General features: G+C 43.4%; 1 protein-coding gene across 1 annotated transcript in view; it reads right to left on the bottom strand.

Annotated features, from left to right (window-relative positions):
- Positions 1-26064, bottom strand: part of WWTR1 (WW domain containing transcription regulator 1) — a 128106-nt gene that overhangs the window by 14856 nt on the left and 87186 nt on the right. The window contains exon 3 of the mRNA XM_038417750.2: positions 12930-13135. Coding sequence (XP_038273678.1) covers positions 12930-13135 — 206 coding nt within the window. The remainder of the gene's footprint in view (positions 1-12929; positions 13136-26064) is intronic.

The raw sequence follows: 26064 nt of genomic DNA, 5'->3' as shown, positions 1-26064 counted from the left end.
TGTTTGAGGAAAGCAGTCAGTCATGATCGCAATGAGGACCTTTTGGTGTTTTAAAGGATTAGTAATAAAGTTTATTACTGTTTTCCCAGATCTCTAATCTCACATGATTATACTGCAAGTTTCTCTTTACTTGAAGCCACATTTTCTCTTTACTTAAGGCCAAATTCTTTCCTCGCACATGCACTTGCAACTTCCTTTAAAATCCAGGTCAGCTGAACATGTGTACCTGAGGGCAGAATTTGGTACCATGTGTTTTATTGTACCTGTAGCTTACTCTTCCAGTGATACTGGCTAATCTGGACTCTTCACTCGTAAGTGAGTAACTGTTACCTTAACACCGTATTTTAGGACAGGCACTTAGCATTATGTTTCATTTCATTGTTAAGATATGAGTTGAGTATGCAAAGAGTAAGCAGACTCAGAGTCTTTTTGTAATACCATGTCATCTTGTCTGTCACGCTAAAATTATTATAAAGCCTGCTAGGCAGTCTTCCCACTTACAATTCAAATCAGGTGTATGACAGCAGCAGATACACCTAAGTTCACTCTCATGTGAGTGACATACGTGACACTATTAAGTCTGAATCCTAGAGCACTGTCAAATTTCTATTACTGCACCAAAGCTTATTGAAAAGGATTTTTTTAAAGCATAAAATATAAAGATCAACAAAAATAATCAAGCTGGGAGAATAATGGGGCAGAGGGAGGAAAGAAGAAGAACAAAAAAGATGCAGATGGTTTGCTAGGATCTGTTTTTCTACAATGCAGTCTTTAAGCCATTCAAGGCCATATTTTAGCAATTTGGGCAATATGTTTTCCAGTCATAACTGGGGCCTTCATATTATTAATGATAAGATTTTGGCATGGGGCAGAAAATACTGACTCAATATGGGAACTATTTATTCTGTTTGCAAGGATGTAAAATAATTTTAAAATAAGTTTAGCCAATACTCTAGAGTAGAACTGTGTCTGAGGCCAAACAACTAAATATTATGGTCAGGATGGTAGTATAATTCTCTCTCAGGCATTTGGGACCAAGTCCTATTCAGAATGGACGGCATCTTTTTACTGGCTCAGGCTTGTGTCACTGCTCTTGAGGTGTTCCCCCCCAGTTAAAGGAAGGGCAGAAGGCAATGGATGAAAAGCATAGGACATGACTTGCATGTAACTTATTCAGTCACTACCAAGCAGAACAAAAACCAAATCACTTTTGATATCTATTTCTCAGGTAAAACACACAGGACAAAAAAGCAAACTTTGGGCTGCTCCCTGCTGTCACTGGTAATTTTCTCACTGGTTACAATGAGATCAAGATTGGGACCTCATTGTGTACATCACCAAAAATAGTGAAGGTTTGAGAAGTGACATTTTTTAATTTGGTCACATTCATTACCTAAATTTTGTTCCTGCTGGATGTCATGCCAGCTTTTCAATTTCCAGGATGCAAAATAAGTTCATTCTAACTGTAAGGAATATCAGACTGAATAATCCTGTCTGTGCACAGATGACTTGGAAACCTTCCTGTATGCAGCAGCCTGGACTCTCAAGGGACCACACTACATAAAAACAACATTTTAACAAGTTCTGGTGCCACTTATAATAGCAGAAGTCCTTGAATATGACTAGAAATAGAGAAAAATGAATGTAGAAATAGACTGGTCTATAAAATGTTCTTTGTGGAAAAGGTGATATTAGTGATGAACCAGCAATGACTGTGACAATCTACCAATTATCTATCACAGGGAATCTGCATCACAGCCCAGCCAAAGAAAATCTACTGAGGTAAGAGTTATCCAGGTCACACACTGGTTGAGGAGAAAGGCCATTACTGAAGTGAATGTTTGTTGACTATCAGTAGGTGGATGCACAGCAAGGGAGTTTTGAAACTCTTTTGATTAAAACTGTCAAATGCCTAGCAGGTATGCTATTCCAGTCTCCTGTGTTTCTACAACAGGTAGTGACATACTGGCTGCTGAAAGCTCTCTCTAAGTAATTTTCCGTAATTGTTCTCAAACACTGTCAAAGACATAATTAATTCATAGTAGCTAGCGAATTCCATTATTCAGGAAGATGTCTTCACTCCACTAGTCTACCAAGTCATTGGGAAAGTGTTATGTTAAATCAAAACGATGGGCAGGAGGGAAGTGGGGAGAAGGAGTCAAATAAGATTTTGAACAATCTGTACATACACTTACATAGACTCTGTTTTAAGTTAAATGGAGGATTGAGAAAAATACCTTCTTTCTCTATGGAAGACTTTCTAATTAACCTATCCCAGGAATACTGAGGTACCTTCTTTTCCCACTTTCTGCCTTCTTCCATGAAGCCCCATATGATTGGAACTGCCTCCCTCATCTCAAACACACCAAACAATCTCCACCTCATCCTTCAAGACCCTGATTCCTTTGGTAGCTTTCCAGTGTTGCAGTCTCCAAGGTTATGCAACGTGGCCACACATGAGATCAGCTGCTTGTTAAGGAAACACAACAATCTAATTTGAGCTAGAGGCACCTATATAAATGGCTGTTGCTCCAAAGGCTGAGGAGAGAGGGGTTGCAGATGTAATCCAAGTAAATTCATCATGAACCAGATGAAGTGTCAGGTTATTAATCTACAGTCAGTAATGACAGTTGTGCTACTAATGCAGTTCTCTCATGAAGATAAGCCAACTCCCAACACCATTGTAGTCTGTTCCAGGGGCTGCAGAGCGCCATTAAAATGTTTGTGGGGGGAGGAGGCACAGATTCCCTTCCAACCTGACCCTCCTCTTCCGCCTCTCAGGTGCCCAGCCCAGCAGCAGCTTAACCCATCCTTATTAGTCCCTTTACCTACCTACTCTAAATCTGAGCAAGTGGTATGGTGACTTGATGCATGGGGTCACAGAGCCACTCAGGTTTGGCTTGACTGCCCCTCCATCAGAGACAACACATAACTGTTGATAGTGGGGGGGGGACCACACATATTAAAGGTTCTGGTGGTATGCAATGGGGTTCAGAGAAGGGCATATAAACCCTGGCCTAAGGGGAGGACAAGCCAAATTTGAGCGAGTAGCATTGTGACCTGGTGCCTGGGGTTGCCACGCCACTCAGGTTTTGCTTGGCCAAAAAGTGGTTGGCTCATGGCCTGGGTACCGACCACTGGCTCCACAGCCTATGGTCTATTCAACACTGGTTTGCTATACCATACTATTACAACCTAGCCCGGTTCTCCTCTCTGGATAGACCAGTCTGTTCGTGAACCCAACTGATGAATCCCCCATAGTTCTAATAACCCTGCTGGTTCTGTGCAAATGCTGGCCACTGTTCGTAGCTCTGGGTCTCACAGGCATGATCTTAGGTGTAGACCATGTGTATGATATCCTTCTTGGGCAATGGGCATCTTGCAGTTGTGCCTTCTTAAACCTCAGAACCAGGCCTCAGCCCACCCAAGACCTCAGTTGCTTAGACAAGATTCCCCAGAGTCCACCTGGCTGTGTGAACTCCAGTTTCTAGTTAAATCCATCTAGACAAGGTGGCTGAAAAGCAAGGAACACAGACTTAACAAAGGAATTTGTTTAACTATACAGTTTACTCTTAACAGAGCACACAACAGAGTAATAGATCTTTGGAAAATAACTAAATCCTGAACATATCCTGTTCCGCCCTATCCCCCAGGTCTAATCTCACGCCTCCTGTTTGTCCTGGGTTTGAGCAACATCCTTAGGATAAGCAGCCCTGCCTGCCTTCATTATTCTGGTCTTCTTTCCTGTGCTTGAGGTCTGGCCCTTTGCTTAGTGAAGCATCCCTCTTTAAAAACAGTCTCTGTCCCCTTTTAGCTCATGTGCTTCAGATGGGAGATTTTTGGGGTCCACTTCCCCACCCATGGTTGGCTTCTGAGTAGAGATTAATTAAAAGTCAATGACCCTACCAGTAGAAAAGAGTTAGTCAGCTTTGATGGCCCTTTATTGCTTTGTCATAATTTCTCAGACATAAGTATCAAGCCCCTGCTATAAAATGGATACTCTAATCCACAAAGGAAGTTGCTATACAAAATATGAGTCCCTGAAACAAAATGGAATTCACAATTCGACACAGACATATCCCCAACTGGTCACAAATACCATACAGTGACAGGACAAAATTCTGCCCTTGGCACTCTCAGGTAGAGAGAGGCTGCACTGCAAATTTGACTCCCAGGGAGAAATTCTATCTGGCTCATGCCCCTGTTCCTGCCGTGGTTCCCAGAATGCACATGCCAGAGCAGTAGCAGCACTACCCCATGAGAGGGGTTAACGTGCTCCTTGCTCTTTGCTCAGCCAGCTCTGTGAATTGGTACAGAAAGGGTGGTGGGTGATGTTCCCAGCCTAACACTGCCCCGTTTGGGACAGCAGCTAGATGGAAGCACCACTCCCCAATGGAATGCTGGCCAACTTGTGCAGAGGTGAAGGGAGAGTGAGGAAGAGCAAGGCTCCCTCCCTTATGCTCAAATAAATGTGTTAGTCTCTCAGGTGCCACAAGTCCTCCTTTTCTTTTTGAGAAACAGGCAAGAATCCAGCCTTTGATCTTTCCTGAGAACTGTGATGCAAAATACTTTACAGAACTAAAATGTATTTAAGAGACCAGACAGTATATGGTATATATTGCTGTCTGCCTCTCTCCCTGATCCATCTCCTTAATAAATTAATAAAATAATAAAAGGGTTCACCAGTATAACCTATGGTGTAAATTTAAACAGATATACTTAAACTGGTGCAAAAGACTGTGTGGATACTATCTGTAGAAGAGTGGCTTATTTCAGTTTAGTTAAATCTGTTCTGAAGACTTCATTGAAATAAGCCACTTTTCTATGAAGATAAGATTGTCCCACACTGCCTTTTGCACTGGTTTAACTATATCAGTTTAAAAGCTGATTCAACGGAAGCAACTTTCTCATACGAACAAGCCCTAGTACTGTCTCCTTGCAGAGAGTTACAGGAAGGCTTTTCTAGACCAGTGGTTTTTAAACTGTGGGTCGTGACCCAGTACTGGGTCATGGAATATAAGGCACAGGGTCTCAGAGGCTCTGGTCAGCACTGCCGACCAGGCCACTAAAAGTCCTGTCGGCGGTGCTGCCCGGCTAAGGCAGGCTAGTCCCTACCTTTTCTGACACCGCAATAAGCTCCGGAAGCGGCCAGCAGCAGGTCTGGCTCTTGGGGGGGGGGGCGCCCCACGGGGCTCCGTGCACTGTCCCTGCACCAAGCACCAGCTCTGCACTAAGGAAGCCTGCCTTAGCACCCCCGCTGTGCCGCTGACAGGGAGCCGCCCAAGGTAGGCCTGCACCCCAACCCCCCAGTCCTCTGCCGCAGCCCTGAGTTCCCCCCCAAAACCCAGAGCCCCTTCCTGCACCCCAAACCCTCATCCCTGGCCCTACCTCAGAGCCTGCACCCCCAGCTCAGAGCCCTGACCCCCTCCCACACCACAAGCCCAGCCCAGAGCCCCCTCCCACAACCATAACTCATCATTCCCGGCCCCACCCCGCAGCCCTCACTCCCACACCCCAACCCTCTGCCCCAACCCTGAGCCCCTCCCACACCCCAAACCCCTCATGCCCAGCTCTGTTGCGTCGCAGGCATCAATAATTTTCTTCAACTGGGTTGCCAGAAAAAAAGTTTGAAATCCACTATCCTAGATGGCAGTAGCTGTAAAGGAGAAAATTCACACACCAGCATGGCATATGGAAGGAAAGCTCTTGTGGCTGGTAGAAAGAGATGGAATTTTTGAGAAGTCACACTTTCTTAAACTGTATTTGTAATTTTTTGGTATGCTGAAAACATACCCACAAACCTTCTAATATAAATTTCAGTTAATGTGGAGTTACTTTGGGTTAACTTCTGTAACTCTCTCCCGGTAGCTATGATTATGGTAACTTCATTTTTGGGAGAAGATAAGAGTACACTTAACAAAATAACATCAGGCATTTAACAGCTATGGTACCTCATGTTAATCAGGCTGTTCAGTTTGTGAACAATATGATAAACGGTCAGCTCTTTCAGAAGATTGTTCTCAAAACATTCCTTCCACAAATAAGAAATTTTTGACAAAATGGCCATTCTTTCCAGAGCACTGGACTCACTGCTCCTGCACAAACTACTCAGAGTCTTGCAACGTGTACTTGGAATTTAATACTGTCTGGGTGTTTTCTGTGCTGCAGCTGAACTGGTATAATCACTTAGCCAGGGAATTCAGATACTGAGCTCTCTGGAAAATGTGGTGCCAACTACTGATTGGTCCAACTAGGAGAGATTCATGCCCAAATTAATTGACTACGTAGCCAGATATAGTATCTGGATTCAGACTGTTCTACTTCAGAGTGATAGCGCAGTCAGCAATCTATTTGAGGATTGCTTACTCCACTCCAGGATTTAGACAGGCCCTGAGTCAAGGCAGTCTTTGAGCTACAAAGCAAGGGAGCTACAGCAGTGGTTTTCAAACTTTTTTTCTGGCGACCCAGTTGAAGAAAATTGTTGATGCTCACGACCCAAAAGAGCTGGGGATGAGGGGTTTGTGGGGTGGGAGGGGCTCAGGGCTGGGGCAGAGGGTTGGGGTTCGAGGGTGAGGGCTGTGGGGTGGGGCTGGGAATGAGCGGTTATGGGTGTGGGAGGGGTCTCTGGGGCAGGGGGTTGGGGTGCAGGCTCTGGGGCAGGGATGGGGATGAGTGGTTTGGAGATGCAGGAAGGGGCTCTGAGTTTGTGGGGGGGATCAGGGCTGGGACAGGGGGTTGGGGCACAGGCTCACCTCGGGTAGCTCCCAGCCAGCGGCGCAGCAGGGATGCTAAGGCAGGCTTCCTGCCAGTCCTGGCACCGCGGACCACGCTGCGCCCCGGAAGCAGCCAGCATCAGGTCTGGATCCTAGAGAGAGGCGCGCAAGCAGCTCCGCGCAGCTCTTGTCCACAGGCACTGCCCCTCAGATCCCATTCACAGGATACCGGCCAATGGGAGTGCGAAGCTGATGCTCGGGGTAGGGGCAGCGCACGGAGCCCTGTGGGCCCCCCCCAGCCTAGGAGCTGGACCTGCTGCTGGCCGCTTCTGGGGCACCGCATGCTGTCAGAACAGGTAGGGACTAGCCTGCCTTAGCCGGGCAGCACTGCTGACGGGACTTTTAACGGCCAGTTGGTGGTGCTAACCAGAGCTGCCGCGATCCAGTGCCTTACATTCCAAGACCCAGTACTGGGTCACGACACGCAGTTTTCAAACTACTGACCTAACAGACCCATTTCCAATCACAAATGGGGTGAAGCAAGAATATGTCCTTGCTCTAGCCCTTTTGGTGTATTCTTAGCTGTGATGCTAGAAGAAGCCATTCATAGCTCTTCAAATGGCATCACATCTCTCAAAACAAGTCTTGTATTCCGAATTAAACTTCGGCATTATAACCATTGAGGGTATATTAAACGTTTCAAAGGCACCGTGACACAAAATCTGTGCAAAACCAACATTTCTGACTCGACCATTGAGCAACTGGTGATGGATCTTATTCCATCACACCATGTCTTAAGGGTGGGTGTCCACACTTTTGAGACGAATCGCACTGAGCTGCTGGAACCACTGCAACAGGCATGGAAACAATGTGCAGCTCAATCAACACAAATAGGCAAATGGCTCTTTGGCCAGTGCTGTCAACCTTGTTCTTCCTGAATCGTTTTATGTTGTCATGCAATGTCCCATTAGTACAAACTGTGATTGTCCACGTTGTCCTTGAAATCAAGGTGACTAGCCTCGTTATCATCATCACTTCTTCCCTGCTCTGGTCCAACTCTGCTTTCTGGTGCAGAGGATGCAGTGTGGGGCCCCCTTATAAGCATTGCTGTCAATGATATACTCTCTTGTTCCTTGGGTGATAATGCAACAAAGACCATGACTGCCTGAACAATGCACAGGGGCACAAGGGAAAAGGCTCCTGATGCTCTTTCCTTCCTTCATCGGACATGCATCCGACAAAGTGGGTATTCACTCACAAAAGCTTATGCTCCAACTCGTCTGTTAGTCTATAAGGTGCCACAGGACTCTTTGCCGCTTCCTTCCTTTTGCACAGCACTGCAGGACTAGTTACTATCTCGCCCTGCAACACAATATTAGGCATCCTTATAACTGAAGTGCCTGGCAGTGTGCTGTTCCAATGCCATGTGGATGACAGGTTTGGAGACTCATGCTGTAGGTCTCTAGCTTTCTAGACAGTAAAAAGCCGAAGGAGGAGTTCCTCCTGCTGATCAATTCAGGCAGCCTTTGGCATTCACTTCAAAGAGAAGTGAATGCCCATAATAATCTGCCTGGCATTGCAGTGGATGTTGTCAAAAAGGGAAGAGGATGGGGAATCAGTGGAAACAAAAAGAAAAATAAATGCAATATCCTGAGATTACAACATTGTCAAAATGCCTGCTTCTTCGGTAGGTATTTGCTAAAGCTGCCAAAATCGTTATAGGCTTCAAATGGGTGCAGCATATTGAATTATTCATTGTATTTGTACATACTTCTGATGTAAACCTCCTTTTAATTGTATCCCAAAGGATTCTAGAGATCCATTGTCACATTTCCTGCAACGCTTCCTGGGAAATATCTTACTGCACATGCTTAGCTTCCAAACTGCCCTTTCAGAATGGGAAGAGAGACTGGTTTTATATTGCTAGTCATTATAATTCTTCTCCTGCTGGTCCTCTCACTTATGATAGAAAATTGAGCATTTAGACAATGTGTTTGCTTTCAATACATAGGGCTAATGGCCAGGCTGTGCACTGGGTATACTCACAGGGAATGGGGAAAAGGAATCCTTCCCTTTGGACTGTTGCTGCAGCCCCAGGACTCTAGGAGCCCACCAGCCAGTGAGCTTCCCCCCACAAGGACAAAATGGTGGTGGATCTGCATCTGGATCCTCCCCCATGCTGCTTCTCCCTTGTTCAGGCTCCCCATACCTTCCCTTTTCTGAATTAGAATTGCAGAATTCTGCTGGTCCCTCTGCATCCATGAAGGTGACATCTGGGATGAACCCTATGGGAAACATGACGTTGGCTTGGTTTCCCCTGCACTTCATGACAAGGTGAAAAGTTTCTGAAGTTCAACACTCTTACACAACCATTCAGCTCATAAAAGAGAGAATGGAAACAGGACACTTTCTTTTAGACCTTTCCCATTGACAGCTCCTCTAATAACTTCCAACTCCAAGGGATTTTAGAAAGGCTGGTTTGCCATTTTTTCTCTGCAAGACTGACAAAAATAATCAGAGGGAAAGAAATTGAGAAAATGAAATGCTTCTGAAATGACAAAGCAAGGCAAGATTCAAATGAAAACGGTGTCACATTCTGCTTTATGAAACAAAGAACGCTTCTTAAACATCAACTGCTCAGCTTCCCATTCAATTGCTGAAGGAAAGAGAATTGTTACTTTTTCAAATGCTAGCCTTCACCTACTAAAATGAAGGGGAGGGGAAAAAAACAACACTCTGAACTAGAAACCTCTTAGAACTCTGTATTCCTTCACTGCTGGGTGTGTCTCTCCAGCAGAGCAGCTGCAGAGACAGGAATGACTGGAAAGAGCCAGCCAGCCAGCAGCTGCCGTCAAGCTGAAAGGAGATTTGAGGGACCTGCCAAAAGAATTCCACTCCCTTTCACCCAAACCCTTTTCACCTCATTTCGGTCGCCTAGCAGCAAGCGCATACACTTACTCAGCATTTTTTTCCTTAGACAGGTTGCATTAAAAAAAGCAAAAGCAGCAGTGAAGGATTAGGATAGGAATAACAATGTGTCAACAATGAAGCCCCTCAGGGGTTTGCTACACTCCATCATCCTGGTAGGCCTCACTACTGCTATGACTGTTGACAGCAAGTTCATAAAGTTCCTGTCTATTAAGACTACAAGCTATAGATTGCAAAGTTACTTTTTTTTTTCTTTACACTTTATCTTCTAGGGCAGTGGTGCCCAAACTTTTCCTGTCATGCCTCCCCTTACCAGTAATGGGATCTGTCTGCGCCCTCCCTCCAGTACTGCACAGTTGGCTAAGAAGAGGCGCACAAGCTGGGGGCAGAACTGGGGATGGGGGAGGAGCTGGGTCTAGAGGCAGAGCTGGCCTGGGGGTGGAGAGGGAATGAGGGCAGAGCTGGGCTGCAGGTGGACCAGTGGGTGGAATGGATCTCTGACTGGAGCCAGCTGGGCTAGGGGCAAAACGGAGCTGCAGCTGGGGGCAGGATACAGCTGTGTCTGGGGTTGGGTTGGGAGTGGAGTGGAACTGCGGATGGGGGTGGAGCAGACTGCTCAGTGTGGAGGACTACACATATTGCTTCATCATATTTGTATTCACATGTGAAGAAGCATATGATGACTCCCTGCTGCTTGCCACACATGTACTTGAAGCATCAAAGGGACTTATATGAGGTGTGAGAGTAGAATTTGGGTACAAGATGTTTGCAGGATTAGGTCTAAACTTTAAGGGCCAAATTCAGTACTGGCATAAGCAGGTAAAATTCAATTGGCTTCAGTGGAGTTCTCTCTGCTTTGTGGCCCCAATTCAGCAAGTTACTTAAGCATATGCCTAACTATAAACATGTGAGTAGTTCTACTGAAGGCATTGGAACTATTCAGATGCTTAAAATTTGGCATGTGTTTAAGTGCTTTGCTGGATCCAGGCCTATAACAGGATTGCATTTTGATCTTTGATTTTTATTCTTGTTTTTTACAAATGTAGCTAGACAGTGTTATGCAAAGTTTCAAAGTGTTCTGATGCAATCTTAAAAAAAAAATTTAAATGTGTTCATACAAATTTGCAGAAAAAAGGATGAAAGGAGTTGTAAATACTAGTGAAGCAAACTAGCATGTTTTATTAGACAGGGTATTTGCAAATTCTCTTATGCTATATTTGTCCAGTTCGACTCTTTACATCATATAGTTAAAATAGGTGTCCTTTCTCACTATGTTAGCAATCCTTGCTGTGCTGCTACAGAACACCAGTATTTGATAGCAGAACCTGTAACTTTGAGCCAAAATCTCCACTAACAGCTACACATGGGAAATCCCCAAATAGAGGAAAATTGTTGATTCTTTGCAATTCATCTGTAGATACTATTATTACAGTGATAATTTAAATAAGACTCCAAGAAAGAACTACTCCAGACTGGAGATGTCCCAAAGTTTTGATGGCAGAAATACATGGTAAAATGTTCTGGAAGGACCTTGAACTTCTTATTCCTTTTATCAGTAATGGTTCTAGCCACTTTGAGGCTAACAGAGGAAAAGGAGGTAATTACTATTCATTACATTTTTGCCACATATTGGCAAGGAGAAACGAACCAGCTTGCTGTTAATTTGTGGCTTTGAGGAAACTTTCCATCTGTCCTAAAAGAAGTTAGGTCCTAAATGGGCAGGCGAACATCCCTGTCTGGTAACATCTGCTTTGATAATCCAGATCTGTTTCCCTCTTAAAAGCTTCAAAGACACGATGACTCTTTTGCTCCTTGCTCCCCACAATATGTTCTAAACATCCCAGTCTATTGTCATCACTAACACATCTTCCCTCATTAATTCACCTCCCTAGGTAAAAAAAAAAAAAAAGTAGAGATCAATGTTGTTCACTTAGTTGTGGCAAGACAGTCAGAGGCCAGATTCTGCCACAGACTAGGGGCGTTTACATAAGGAATTTTGATTTGAGCTCCTCTTTGCTACTTGCATCAATCACTATAAAAGAAATATCTACTATCAAAATAAGGACTTTCAAAATTATATTGTGATAGTGACTATCTCAAGCAAACAAACACTGGTACAATTTACAGTACACTAATAAAACACTAGAAATATTATGTCAATTGGTGTCAATACCGTAAGAGAAAACATACTTCTATTTGCTGCCAAGAAATGTGATACTGTATTTAGAATACAGTATAAACAAATGTTACCCTGAAATAACCACATGTATTTAGGCACAAATCCCAAGTCAAGAAGACTGTAGTCATGAAATAATAATTAAAGCAACAGATTTCTAAGATTTTTCTTTGGTGAAAGTGCATCTTTTTTTTACATGTTTGGAACTCTGACTGCCCATATACAAGGCTACAGTCTATGACCATAATATCCTCAATAAAACATACTCAGTTCACACTGTGTTCCCTAAGGAAGTTGATTAATATACTGTGTAAAACGTTAACATCATCAGTAGAGTACTCCCTAACAGAAGAAACACATCCTTTGCAATTGTTAAAACTGTTTATTTCCTTAAAGCAGAGCAAAGGAAGCTACATATCTATTTGTACTGTATGAGTCATTATAAAACTGAGCCTTAAAAATAAGAATACATAAAATGTAAAAGAACAAAAAAAAAAAAACACACAACATCTCACTGCCCCTAGAAAAATTACCAGCCAGACCACATTCATGTGAGATGTAACTCAAAGTTGTACTGTAATCAAAGGGCAAAATGCCACCAGTAACAAAATCTGGCCCCAACCTCTAAGACAGACTGTTGGGAACAAGTTCTTGGAGTTTTGCCATTGTCTTTAATGGGACCAAGATTTGGTCCACAGTGTTAAACTAGAGCCAAATTCTGCTTTCACTTAAATCAGTGTAAATTCAGCTGAGATCAACAGAGTTACTTTGGATTTACACAATTGCAAAAGAGCAGAATTTGATCCCTACTCTCTGCTGTTATAGCTATTGTGTATTTAGTTATGAAACTGTCAGGACTTCTTTTTCTGTATACTGCACCTTTAAATTTCTAAGGGCTGCTAGATGCAGAAATAAGTAGCCACTTTGCATTCTGTTCAGTGCAGTTTGTGAAAACAAACACGAACATCGTGTACTCGCGAAGACTATTTTCTTTTTTTGTTCTCTTTATCGAAAAGAAAAATTAATTCTGCCTGTACTTTGCTGTTTGTTCACAGAAAAAAACATAATTTGATGCATCAAATGAAAAATGTTTGCAGAAAGAGTAACAGTACCTGTCGCAAGAGCTCCTCCTGGCGCATCCTAATTCTCTCCCTTTCCATTTGGATCCTTTGAAGTCTCAGCTTCTGTTGCTGCTGTTGCTGGGTAGTCAGTGCATTGGGCATGTTCAACAACCCACCTTGGGGGTTCTGGGTAGGATGGCTCTGCTGGGACATGGTTGTACTTGGTGTCATTTGTTGCTGGTGTTGGTGATTCATTACTATGAAAGAAAACAATTATACCTGTTATGTTAGTGTCTGAATTCTACTTTAAGACAACAGAGGACACAGTACATATGTTCTCCATCTGTGTTCAGTGTACAGTTATTGTTCACACATAGATAAATAGCAACTATTCCCTCTGATGAGATTTGACATAAGTAATTATTTAATAATTAGTTGTCATAGTTTAAGATTCAAAACCAAAAGTTCAATTAAGTTAAGCCCTGATATGTTCCAATACTTATCTAACATTATATAGTAAAGTATATAGATTTTTTAAAATTCAGTACATTCCCTTGTACATGATTAAGTCTACAGAATGTAATAACCTGGTTAAAATATTTTCATTATTTAGATGTTTATTTTATTGACGAACCTAACTGAATTTTTGTAGAATGAGTCAGTGGTCTTGACAGTTTTGTAACAGTGGTGTTTTTCCACAACTGGTGGAAAAAGAACTTCTGTACATCATTAGAGGAAATAATGCTTTCCCATGAGTTAGGGGGCTAGCCTGTGATGCAGGAGACCCAGGTTCAATTCCCTGCCTTACAAAAGACTTCCAGTGTGACCTTGGAGAAATTACTTAGGCCCAGATCCTCAAAGGTGTTTAGTTCCTAACTTCCATTGATTTCAAGCCTTACTCTCTCTCAGCCTCATCTGTAAAACAGGAAATAATAGCTTTTCCCTACATCACGGGAGCACTGTAATGATAAAACACATTAAAGATTGTGAGGCACACTGATACTAAGGTAACGGGGGCCATAAAGTACCATAGTGAGAGGGAGTGTGATATGATGAGAACCAATGACAAGCGAGGCTCTTAGAAGTAACAAAATTAGTTCAGCCGAGGATGATACCAGATACCAACAAGAGTTGCAATGAAACTAGATAGCCTTTTAGCGTGTTTATTAAAGCTCTTACAGTTCACATTTCAAGATAGGTGAAACAATAATAAATATGGTGCAAACAGAATTAATCTGAATCATGAGGACTTTCATAAATAAAAAAAAACAAAGAAACAGTAATAAATACAGATCAGCTGGCTGTTGCCCACTTTTCCAGACAGATGTTTTTGTGCCTTTTGAACAAAGAGTACCTCTTTTTTCCCACATGGCATCAGCCATTTTGTTTTTTGGCTGCAGTCAGTGGAAAGTTAGCCATCTGTGCTTACAGTATGAGAACTGTTATGAATAGAAAAACAGTGTAATTTACAAGTTGCTGGTACATTAAACCAATCTCTTTAGCAAAATTAGGAGGGAAAACACACCTTGCACTGAGAATATATACCAGGAATAAACTGGATTCCATGTGCCTTTCAAAATGCAGACTTTAAAAAGTTTTTACTAAACAGAATAGCCCAAATTCATCACTGATGTAACTACATGAGGTCAACTGAGTCAGATAAGACTGACTTTCAAGTTCACAATTAAGTCCCGGTGTACACTACAAACTTAAGTTGGTATAGCTATGTAGCTCCAAGTTGTGGAAAATCCAGACCCCTGAACAACATAGTTATACCGACCTAACTCCTTGTGTAGACAGTGCTATGTTGATGGGAGGGGAGGTGGAGATCTATGCAGATGGGAGCAGCTCTCCAGCAGCATAGGTAGCATCTTCAATAAACTCTACAGTGGTGCAGCTGCATCGATGAAGCACTGTAAGTGTAGACAAGCCCTTAGTCTCTTTTCAAAATGAAAAGTATAATAAATTAGAGATTACAAAGACTAATTTAGATCTGTTTACAAAAGAGGCACATGTAAATCTTTCAAGATTCTTGGGTTGTATATACAGAGTGTCTGATATAGTTAATGTCTTACAAAGAAGATCTAGATACTCCTCAGCAAACTTTATTTACATTTGAAATCTTATCTGTGGGAGCATTCAGATTTGGAACAGACCCATCAAACTGTGCCCTTGATGGAGTATTCAAAACATTTGTCTTTGGAGGATAGCTTTGCACCGGGAAGGTGAGGAGGGGAAGCTTTTTTCAACTAAAATTGATTTAACTCCACTGAATGCTCCCCAAACAACACCAGAAATAGACTGGTCAGAGTGTTAGGCTGTGTCTACACTGCCACTTTCAGTGCTAAAACTTTAGTCGTTCAGGAGTGTGAAAAAACATCTCCCTGAGCAACAAAAGTTTTAGTGCTGAAAAGCGCCAGTATAGACAGCGCTTCATCGCTGGGAGCATGGCTACTACCGCTTTTTCAGGGTGATTTTTTTTTTAATCACCAGGAGAGCTCTCCCCTGGCGATAAAGTGTGTCTACACTGCCCACGTCACAGCGTTGCTGTGTAGACATACCCTTAGTGTCACTCAAATCAAATTCTGTTCAAATTCAGGGACCACCAATCAGGGGCAGAACTCTTTCTCAGCTGGTGGCTGTTCAATGATATATGTGAAATAAAATAATAGTCTCAATGCAACTCCTCAGTTGAGCATGTAGTCAAAAGACAATCAGAACAGGCACTCTCAGCAGTGAGACTTATTTGGACATGGAGATTGAACCACCCTCTGATCCCTAAACGTGGTTCTCTCCAGGATTGGGCTGGGGCAAACAGCTGATATAGAGCAAGGTAGGGAAGCCTGCACTACTGTTTGCGCTCCATATTATCCATGGGTGGAATACTTCAGTTTCCAGTGTTGTCAATCCAATACTTTTCACGAGCACTAAAACAGTGCACTTAATTTCCCCTGTCCCCACAAAAACAAAACAAAAAGCCAACCAATGAACCAAAATAATAACAACTAACAATAAAGTTCTCCACATGCATTGTCTGAATCCAGATTGGATAATGGTTGGCAGCCACAAATTTCCTTAAAAGTTTATTGACCTTCTCTGGACTGTTCCATTGCCAGTCTTTTAAGTAAGGAATAACCCAAATAGACAAGCTTCCCTCTCCAAACAAGAGCACCCCTAATCTCAGAACACTGTCTCACAAGGAAAATGTTAAAGAAGTTTTTCCTTCCAAAGGAGCAGGAATTTTTATCTCTTATCTTTTTCTCTTTGTTGCTCCTATCACAAAGAAAGCCAAAATTTTAACTGGTTTCTCTTCCTGTCTTCAGACCAGGATGAGTTTATATTATGTGGATGTCTGACCTTCAGCGTATCTGGTCTTTCAGTATTATAGATAACAATAAAGATAGAATGAGCAACAGGGACTATTGCAAAACAGCAAGCACTGCTCAAACTACGTTTCTGAGGCCTTGTCTACACTACACAGTTTTGTCAAGGCAAGTTACCCAGACAATCAGAAACTGGTTTAATTACATCACTTGTGTGTGTCCACAGTTGGTGCTCTTGCATCAACAGTGAGAGCAGTGCACTGTGGGTAGCTACCCCACCGTGCTACTTGCCACCTTCTGCAGCTAGGAGTTGTGGGAAGGTGGAGTGGATCATGCATGCATCATGCATGTGGGCTCAACGTCCTATGATGCAGTCTTTTTTCTGTCCCAGCATTCCATGGGCTTTCAACTGCGTTTCATGTTTCATTTTTCCATGGCCCCTGCTTACTGTGTGTTAGCCATCACTGTCTGAAAGGATGGACCCTGCACTGCTCTCTACTGTTGTGGTCACTGTTATGAACATGTCACAGATGGTCATGCAGTAAATCATGAGCACCCAATCTGAACAGGAATCAGAGTTGCTGTGTGCAATGGAAAGAAACAACACCAGATTACTTTTGGCATTCAGGGAGCAGCTGAACACAGTGGAACATTAGTTTTGGGCTGGGGAAACAAGCATCAAGTGGTGACATCATTATGCACGTCTGGGATGACAAGCAGTGGCTGCAGAACTTTCTGAGGTGGAAAGCCACCTTCTTGGAACTGTGTGCGGAACTTGCCCCAGCACTGCGGCGCAAAGACACCAAAATGAGGTCTGCCTTCTCGGTGGAGAAGCATGTGGCGATCGCCGTGTGGAAGCTGGCGACTCTAGGCTGCTACCAATCAGTCAGAAATCAGTTGTGTCAGGAAGTCAACTGTTGGGGTTGTGTTAACACAAGTGTGCAGGGCCATTAATTACATGGACTACGAAGGACTGTGACTCTTGGCTATGTGCGGGAAATAGTGGATGGCTTTGGGGCAATAGATGGCAGACATATTCCAATTTTGGGCCCAGACCATCTTGCGATGGAGTACATCAATACAAAGGGATACTTCTCTATGGCACTGTAGGATAACCATGGGTGTTTCACTGACATCAACACGGGGTGGTCCAGGAAGGTGTATGACACATGCATCTTCAGGAACACTAGCATGTATAGAAAGCTCCAAGCAGGAACTTTCTTTCCAGACCAGAAAATTCCAGTGGGGGATTCCATTCCAAGATTTCATTTTGAAATGCCCATAGTGATCCTGGGAGACCCAGCACACCCCTTACTCCCATGGCTCATGAAGCCTTATATGGGAAACCTGGACAACAGCAAGAAATGCTTCAACAATAGGCTGAATAGGTGCAGAATGACTGTAGAATGCATCTTTGGCATATTAAAAGCATGCTGGTGCTGCCTTTATGGCAGGTTAGATCTAAATAAGGAAAATATTCCCATGGTCATAGCAGCCTGCTGAGAGCTCCATAATATTTGTGAAGCTAAGAGTGAAAAATTTTCCCCAGGGTGGAACATGGAGGTGGATCACCTGGCTGCTGAACTGGAGCAGCCAAATACCATGGCTATTAGAGGGGCAGAACAGGGGGCTATCTGAATCAGAGAGGCTTTGAGGCGACATTTTGACAATGAGCACCAATAATGTGTCTTTCTGTACAGTACTGTGCCATGCTTTTGTTAGCTTGCTGCCTTGCATGAAAATTCTGATGATTCCTGACCAGAATCTGTAGTCAGCAAATGATCAAATTGCTACTATGTATTACTCCCAGCAGCAACCGCTACCTGTAGGAGACAAATAAAGATTGGTTATCTTTCAGAGAGTTCGTTTTTATTTAATATCAGTTATCAACGCACACAAAAGATTTGGTGGGAAGAGAAATAAGAGTGCTGGGCAGTGTCGGCTCTCATAGCTGTGTGTAAGTCCAATTATCATTTTGGATGCTGTCTGAAGGGGTGGAGTGAATGGGCTACCGAGACGTTCCGGGAAGTTGCAAGGAATGTGTGGGAGGAGTTTGGGGAAAGCAGTTCTGTATCTGCTGCAGGGGGAAGCGAGTTCTACCCAGCGTGATTAGGGAATTCAACGTTTCTGTTTGCTCCTCCATCACTTTTATCATCCACTCCTGACAATGTGCTCTTTATTCCTGTCTTTCTATTTTAAATTTTTCCTTCAGGGTCTCTCTCCACTCCCTGTGTTCTCTTTTTTGGCCTCTGAAGATTGGAGTACCTCTCGGAACATGTCCTCCTTGCTCCACCTTTGTTGCTTCCTTATCTGGCAGAGGTGCTCCATTGGTTGGTGGAGGGTTCCCCTGAAGATCACATCTACAAAAGCATAAGAAACAACACACAGAAGCATGATTATTAGTTCACACACAACACCGAATCATTATAGTAAAATACATGTCTTTTTACATACAAATCACTTTCTCACTGTCCCTTGGCAAGCATACATCTCAGCAAATACAGTGAGTTTGGCCGGGGAGGGGAGGGGAAGGAGGGGCAGTGGGGGATTCGGTGCTCATGATAGGGCAAAGGGTCTAGGTGTTTTTTAACGGGATCACTGCAGGTGACTAGGGACAATATTGTAAATTCTGCCACCATTTTTCACAGGCGGGGGTCATTGAAGCGGATATCTCACTCCTGAGTGTTAGCAAGGGTGCATCTCCTGCACATGTGCGGCTTCAGATCTGGTCCCTATGCTGCTCAACTGTGTGCCGCTTTGATCTCTGCACAAGTGATTGCTGATTGGCACGGGAAAGTTTCCTACAATGGGGGAAGGAACAAACCAGCTCTGCCAAGGAACCTTCAGCAGAGGATTGGTGAGTACCTTCAGGAAAGTTTCCTAGAGATCTCTCTGGAAGATTCCAGTGAAATCTCAGTGTGCATTAACGCACTGCTTAGCTGCACAAGGAAATGTGGAGCACACAGAAACACATCTTGTCTTGTACATTTCTATCCCTTCTCCCACTTCTAGAGTATCCAGAGCAAAGGACAGCTCTACCTCATATAACCAAGCAGCATCAACTCAAAAAGATCACTTACCAGGGCTCTCCTCTCCTGCATCATGCATGCCAGAGATGGACTGCTGGGACTGGCTAGACCCTGCTGCGTGCTCCACATCATCCTCCAACTCAACCTCCTCATCCAAGACTTCATCCTTGGGGTTAAGTCCACTGTCTGCCACATCCAGTCCCAATGAAGTATTAATGGGGCTCATGGAGGTGGGATTGCCGCCAAGGATGGCATCCAGCTCCTTATAAAAGCGGCAGGTCTTTGGCAGAACACAGTTGGCCTTCCTTGCCTTCTGGTATGCCAGCCTTAGCTCCTTTATCCTTGCATGGCACTGACACGTGTCCCGGTTTTAGCCCTTATCCAACAAGCCACAGGAAACCTGCCCAAACGTATCGACGTTCCTATGGCTGGTGCAGAGCTGGGAATACACAGCCTCCTCTCTCCACAGTACTAGCAGATCCATCAACTCAAGTGTGCTCCAAGTGGGAGAGTGTTTGCTGCATGGAGCCAGGTCAGCTGGAAAGATGCGATGTGAGCTCGCCACACAGAGCAAACAGGAAGTGGAATTTCAAAAATTCCCGGGCCTTCAAAATGGGAGGGGCAGATGCCTGTGTTTCTGCGTGGAGGGCAGTGGAATTCAAACTGCTGACCAGAGAGGTCAGGATGGGCATTGTGGAACACCTCTTGGAGGCCACTTACAATGACATAACCAAGTGCGGTGTCTACACCGACACTTTGTCTATGTAACTTTGCCACAAAAAGCTCTATACCTCTCTTCAAGGTGGCTTTATTTTGTCAGCAAAGCAGGAGAGTTTTGCCGACAGAAGGAGCATTGCAGTGTGTACACGTCCACTGTTTTGTCGACAAAACCAGCTTTTGTTGACAAAACTGTGTAATGTAGACAAGGCCTAAGACATAGAGGTCTGATTGTCTTCTTATGTAAACCAGGAATAACTCCACTGAAGTCTAATGAGTTACATCATGTAAAACTGGGGTAAGTCCTTAATACTGCAAACAGTTATGCAAGTACTTAACTTCCCATATGTACATAAGCATGTGTTTAAATCTCTGCAATATCTGGGCCTAAGTGAGAGGAAAATCAAGCCCAGCATCATTGATCTCTTGAGGAAAATTACAATATATTGGATTCTTCTTAAGTGCAAAACTTTTAAAACTATGGGACAAATGTCAAATGCTGAGACTGAAAAAGGCTATGAAAATATCACTAGACAAACATCCTGCCTGTGCAGATTCTCTGAGGGAAGAACAGGGTGACAGCCTGAATTGTAGCAGTCTTATGGAATGTGTTAGTCATGGATGTCTACTGGCACAGCTACACTAGAAAGTTTACAGCAGCGCAGAGCTCTCTAATATAGCTGCTCTAAGCTGACAGGAGAGAGTGCTCCCATTGGCTTAACTGCTTCATCCCCTGCGAGTGGCAGAAGTTATGTCAGCAGGAGAACTTCTCCTGCCTACCAGTGCTGTCCACGCCAGAAATTCTATAGCCCACAGCTCTTCTGCCTCTAGCAGATCTCAATACTCTTTTTGCACCACAGATGGGCTTCTCTGGGGCTAGAAAAGAGAGAAGGGGAAGAATAGGACAATGCTGTGGAGGTGAACCTCCCAGTGTTATGACCCCCTTCATCCCTCCAAAACAGATCCGAGTCTTTCCCTTCATGGAAGTTGAACGGAAAATCTGGTTCTTTTTTTGTAAAATAGTCACTTAAACTAGTCACTTCTGAATACTGAGTCTGTATTTGGGAATTAGGTCACTGAAACGTACAATAATGTTATAATGTATAATGTTATAATGTACTTTCTTTCCTCTGCTTTCCAACAAGTTTATTACTGTTACATGCTATAAGCATGGACTTGCATGCTGGTGTTAGTGCAGTGAACAGTTTAAACAGGAATATAAAAAATTACATGACACTGCTTGACCCATGAATAATTAAGTACACTACACAGCATATGATTATTTTTCTAATAAACAAACAAAACAACAAATCAGTCATTCCACGTCCAACAATAACTACTTCTATCAGCTGAATCTGACATAATGATTTACCTAAAGGAAAGTTTTGAAAGTTTCACTGGAGGAGATGGTAGTATCTTATATGAGAGCCCTTTATATTAGAACATTGTGGGTTAGGTGTAGACAGGCAGCATCAAACCAGGAAGGAAAGGGCTTCTAAAAAAGGAGAGAAGATAAGCCTCTGTTGGTGTCTGGGCCTCTGGTGACTGTAGCTGTGTCTACCAACCAAAACCACTGGGGCCTGGATGTGGGAGGCAGTAGGGGATGTCTTTTCTTCCTTTAGATAAGGAGATGGAAGTGCCAACTGACTCTGTGTTTTCACTGCAATATGTGTCCTCCAGCCATTATCTGCCTCTTGTGTTTGAATTTAGGGAAGCATCTTAGATCATGCCTATAATGTACAAAACAATACAATACTGATTTCAAATACAGCCAGGAACAAGGGACAGGTAGTACCACTCCACTTTCTGAGCTCTCTGGGCCTTCTCCATAGATGGTTCTGTGGATCTAAGTTCTGCTGGAACATTGGTCCTTGCCAGGCAGAACTTGGATCCACAGAGAAATAGTGCTGTTCTAGAACTGTCACTCCTAGGATAGGTCTTAAGAAGGGCCTCCAAGTTCTGGATCACCTGGAACTATTCCTGTAAGCCAGTTTGAGTCTTCAGACAAGTCAGTTTTTCCAGCCTACATTGCTTGTGAAATGGGGATGAGATAATTATGTGTCAGCATAACTATCAATTCTACAGGCATACAGTTTTTCCACAGTCATAACTCGCAAGACACATTGAAAATGTCAGATATAGAAGGTTGTTTGCAGTGTTGCTATAGCCATATTGATCCCAAGATAGAAGAGACACAAGGTGCATAAAGTAATTGGACCAATTTCTGTTGGTGAAAGAGACAAGCTTTCAAGCTACACAGAGCTCTTCTTCAGATCTAGGAAAGATGCTCAAAGTGTCACAAGGTGGAGCAGATTGTTTAGTGTAAGTAGTGGCTACACTACTACCAGATGGCTATAGGAGAGTAATAGAAGGCAGATATATTAGCCCCAGGCTAAGTAGGTCCCTTTTCCCTGGGTAAGGTAACAGGGAAGGTTCCAGAACAATCAGGAACCTTCTGGAGACAATTAAGACAGGCTGATTAGAACACCTGCAGCCAATCAAGAAGCTGCTAGAATCAATTAAGACAGGCTAATCAGGGCACCTGGGTTTTAAAAAGGAGATCACTTCAGGTTGTGGTTTGCATGTGAGGAGCTGGGAGCAAGAGGCACTAGGAGCTGAGAGTGAGAATGTGGACTGTTGGAGGACTGAGGTGTACAAGCATTATCAGACACCAGGAGGAAGGTCCTGTGGTGAGGATAAAGGTGGTGTTGGGAGGAGGCCATGGGGAAGTAGCACAGGGAGTTGTAGCTGTCACACAGCTGTTCCAGAAGGCACTCTAGACAGCTGCATTCCACAGGGCCCTGGGCTGGAACCCGGAGTAGAGGGCGGGCCCGGGTTCCCCCCAAATCCTGGTCAGACACAGGAGGAGTTGACCTGGACTGTGGGTTCAGAAAAACAGCCAAGCTGAGGGCGGCTGTGAAGCTCCAAGATGAGCAAATCCGCCAATAAGTGCAAGACCCACCAAGGTAGAGCAGGAACTTTGTCACAGTAGTTAACACATATTCTAAGAGACCATTTAAGGTGAAGTGGCACCTCTGCAGTCATAGGACAAAAAAGGAGGGTTACTGAGTTACAGATTGTTATAATAAGCCAACATCCAGCGTCTTTATTAAGGCCACGTCTAACCGACAATATTATGTTGACCTCACTTATGGTGGCATGCAGCCACCAGAATTATTAAATCACTTGTGTATGTGTCACTTGGCTCCTTGTGTCGGCGGAGCATGCCCTCATCAGGGAAGTTTGTATTGATGGTATTGTCAGTGGCTCCTGAAAGCCAGTAACAGTCGACATAAGAGTACACTTATAAAGTTTGCATATGATACCAAGCTGGGAGGGGTTGCAAGTGCTTTGGAGGATAGGATTATAATTCAAAATGATCTGGACAAACTGGAGAAATGGTCTGAAGTAAATAGAATGAAATTCAATAAGGACAAATGCAAAGTACTCCACTTAGGAAGGAACAATCAGTTGCACACATACAAAATGGGAAATGACTGCCTAGGGAGGAGTACTGCAGAAACGGATCGGGGGTCATAGTGGACCACAAGCTAAATATGCATCAACTGTGTAACACTGTTGCAAAAGAAGCGAACATCATTCTGGGATGTATTAGCAGGAGTGCTGTAAGCAAGACACGAGAAGTAATTCTTCCGCTCTACTTCATGTTGATTAGGCCTCAACTGGAGTGTCCAGTTCTGGATGCCAGATTTCAGGAAAGATGAGGAAAAATTGGAAAAAGTCCAGAGAAGAGCAACAAAAATTATTAAAGTTCTAGAAAACATGATCTCTGAAGGAATACTGAAAAAATTGAGTTTGTTTAGTCTGGAAAAGAGAACACTGAGAGGGGACATGATAACTGTTTTCAAGTACATAAAAGGTCATTACAAGGAGCAGGGAGAAAACTGGTTCTTCTTAACCTCCAAGGATAGGACAAGAAGAAATGGGCTTAAATTGCAGCAAGGGAGGTTTAGATTAGACATTAGGAAAAAATTCCTGATTGTCAGAGTGGTTAAGCACTGGAATAAATTGACTAGGGAGGTTGTAGACTCTCCATCATTGGAGATTTTTAAGAGCAGGATAGACAAACACCTGTCAGGGATGCTCTAGATAATACTTGGTCCTGCCATGAGTGCAGGGGCCTGGACTAGATGACCTCTCGATGTCCCTTCCAGTCCTATGATTTTATGAGCAACTCAGTGCCTCCACTGACACCGCATCAACCTAATTACATCTACCGCGACTCTACACTGATCGGGGGGGTGGTGTTACTAAATTGGCATAGAGAGTCACTTATGTTGGTGGGAGCCAAATATAAGTGAAGACACTTTCACAGCTAGGTTGACGCAAGAACGCTCATGTCGACCTGACTGTGCAGCGTAGACCAGGCCTCAGATCATGATTTTTAGTTATGAATTCAAGCTCTCAGGCTCAACAGATATGTCAGCTTCCATTTGTTTATCTGTACTTTTTATCAGGGTATCTGCTGGCAAGTATTCAGAGACAAAGTCTTATTTAAAATGGGGAATTACATCACTATGACTTGAAAATCAATTTTCCCTGGTGAGAAAATTCCCTTCAAATTCTTAAATGGTTCATATATAGACAAATATGGCCCTGATTCTTATCTAACCAGCTTTACACCAGTGTAACTCCATGAGAGTTACCTCTGATTTACACCAGCATAAATGCAATCAGAATGAGATCCCATAAATAAGTTCAAGACATGCTGTGTCTTACTTTTGTGAACTCAACTCAGAGGTCTAGCTCCTCAGGTTTTATGTATGTGCAACTTGCACACACAGCATGCAGCTTTTTCATTATGGAATTTTAGCAAATCAGAAATCTAAATCAGATCAAAACAAATATCTCCCTGGAATAAACAAGGGAAAATAAGGATGTTTCCAGTATGTTTTTAATCAGAACCTCTCAAACAAAAGGATTTTGTACAACCATTTCACTTATAATACATAAGCATCCTTCAGCATCACTGGAAAAAAAATCTCTACCTCCTTACCAATGAGAGAAACTACCCTCTCTACCTGAAGAGTTATCACCTATTCAGAGGACACCCCATACCATCTCCAGACCTGCATCTGAAATTAAAACTTCATTTCGCCCACACCTTGCTGGGCATTGTTAAAACCATGAGACATCTGTAATCCCACCTTACATTTCAAATGCTGAAGTCAGACTCACCTCAGAGGCCCCTTGTGGTGGGATTCACCCACTATTGTGGCTGGTGGGATTTCTGCCAGAGGAAGGCAGCTTTAATCCCTGCAAAGGACTCTGCCAGTTGGGGCTTCTGAGAGGATAAACTGAATCAGTACATCCCCCATAAACCCAGACTTCTTTCCTGGCCAGCACCCAAATTTTCTAAGCTGTGCTGGCCCCACACAATCTCTCTGATGCAGAGACAGTAGTGGATGCTTTCTGATGCCTCAACCTACCCTTGTGCACTTTCTGCCTCTCTTCTAAAGTCTGTGCTAGCAAAAGCCAGCAGAAATGATGGAGTGATTCATCTTCTAGTAGGCATGAAAAGAGCACTTCATCCAAAACTTTATGGTGGCCTCAATTTCCCTTATTATATAAAACATCTTTGTATGCCATAAAATCAGATGGTTTGCTCACACTGATCATGAATGACAGTTGCCTCTGTCTTATGATGGAGAAAAGTAACTGCCTTCTCTTTTTACTTGTGGCAACGTCTATGACTTTCCCCAATATATTATGTATTTGCCCTGTCACTTTCACTATTGTTTAGACCTTCAAGAATCTAAACAAACAATTACTCAAGTCATTATGGCAAAAGTCGAAGTTCATTTTCCCAGGAAACGTTTTATTTGGGGCTGCTGGATGAACCCCAGTGTATACTTTTACCAGATCTATACCAGCAAAGCTGATTCTCAGCTTTACAAACATTTACAAATTAAATATTGCAGTGGACATGGTGTCTACAACATCTAACTCTTCCAAAAGTAAATCTCTATGGGTATGTTTACAATGCAATTAAAAACCCATGGCTGATCCGTGCAAACTAACTCGGGCTAAGGGGCTGTTTAACTGCAATGTAGACATTTGGGCTCGCGCTGCAGCCCAAGCTCTGGGACTCTCCCA

The sequence above is a fragment of the Dermochelys coriacea genome, chromosome 9, assembly GCF_009764565.3.
Source record: "Dermochelys coriacea isolate rDerCor1 chromosome 9, rDerCor1.pri.v4, whole genome shotgun sequence".
NCBI lineage: Eukaryota > Metazoa > Chordata > Testudines > Dermochelyidae > Dermochelys > Dermochelys coriacea.
This window is presented reverse-complemented; position numbering and strand designations above follow the sequence as displayed.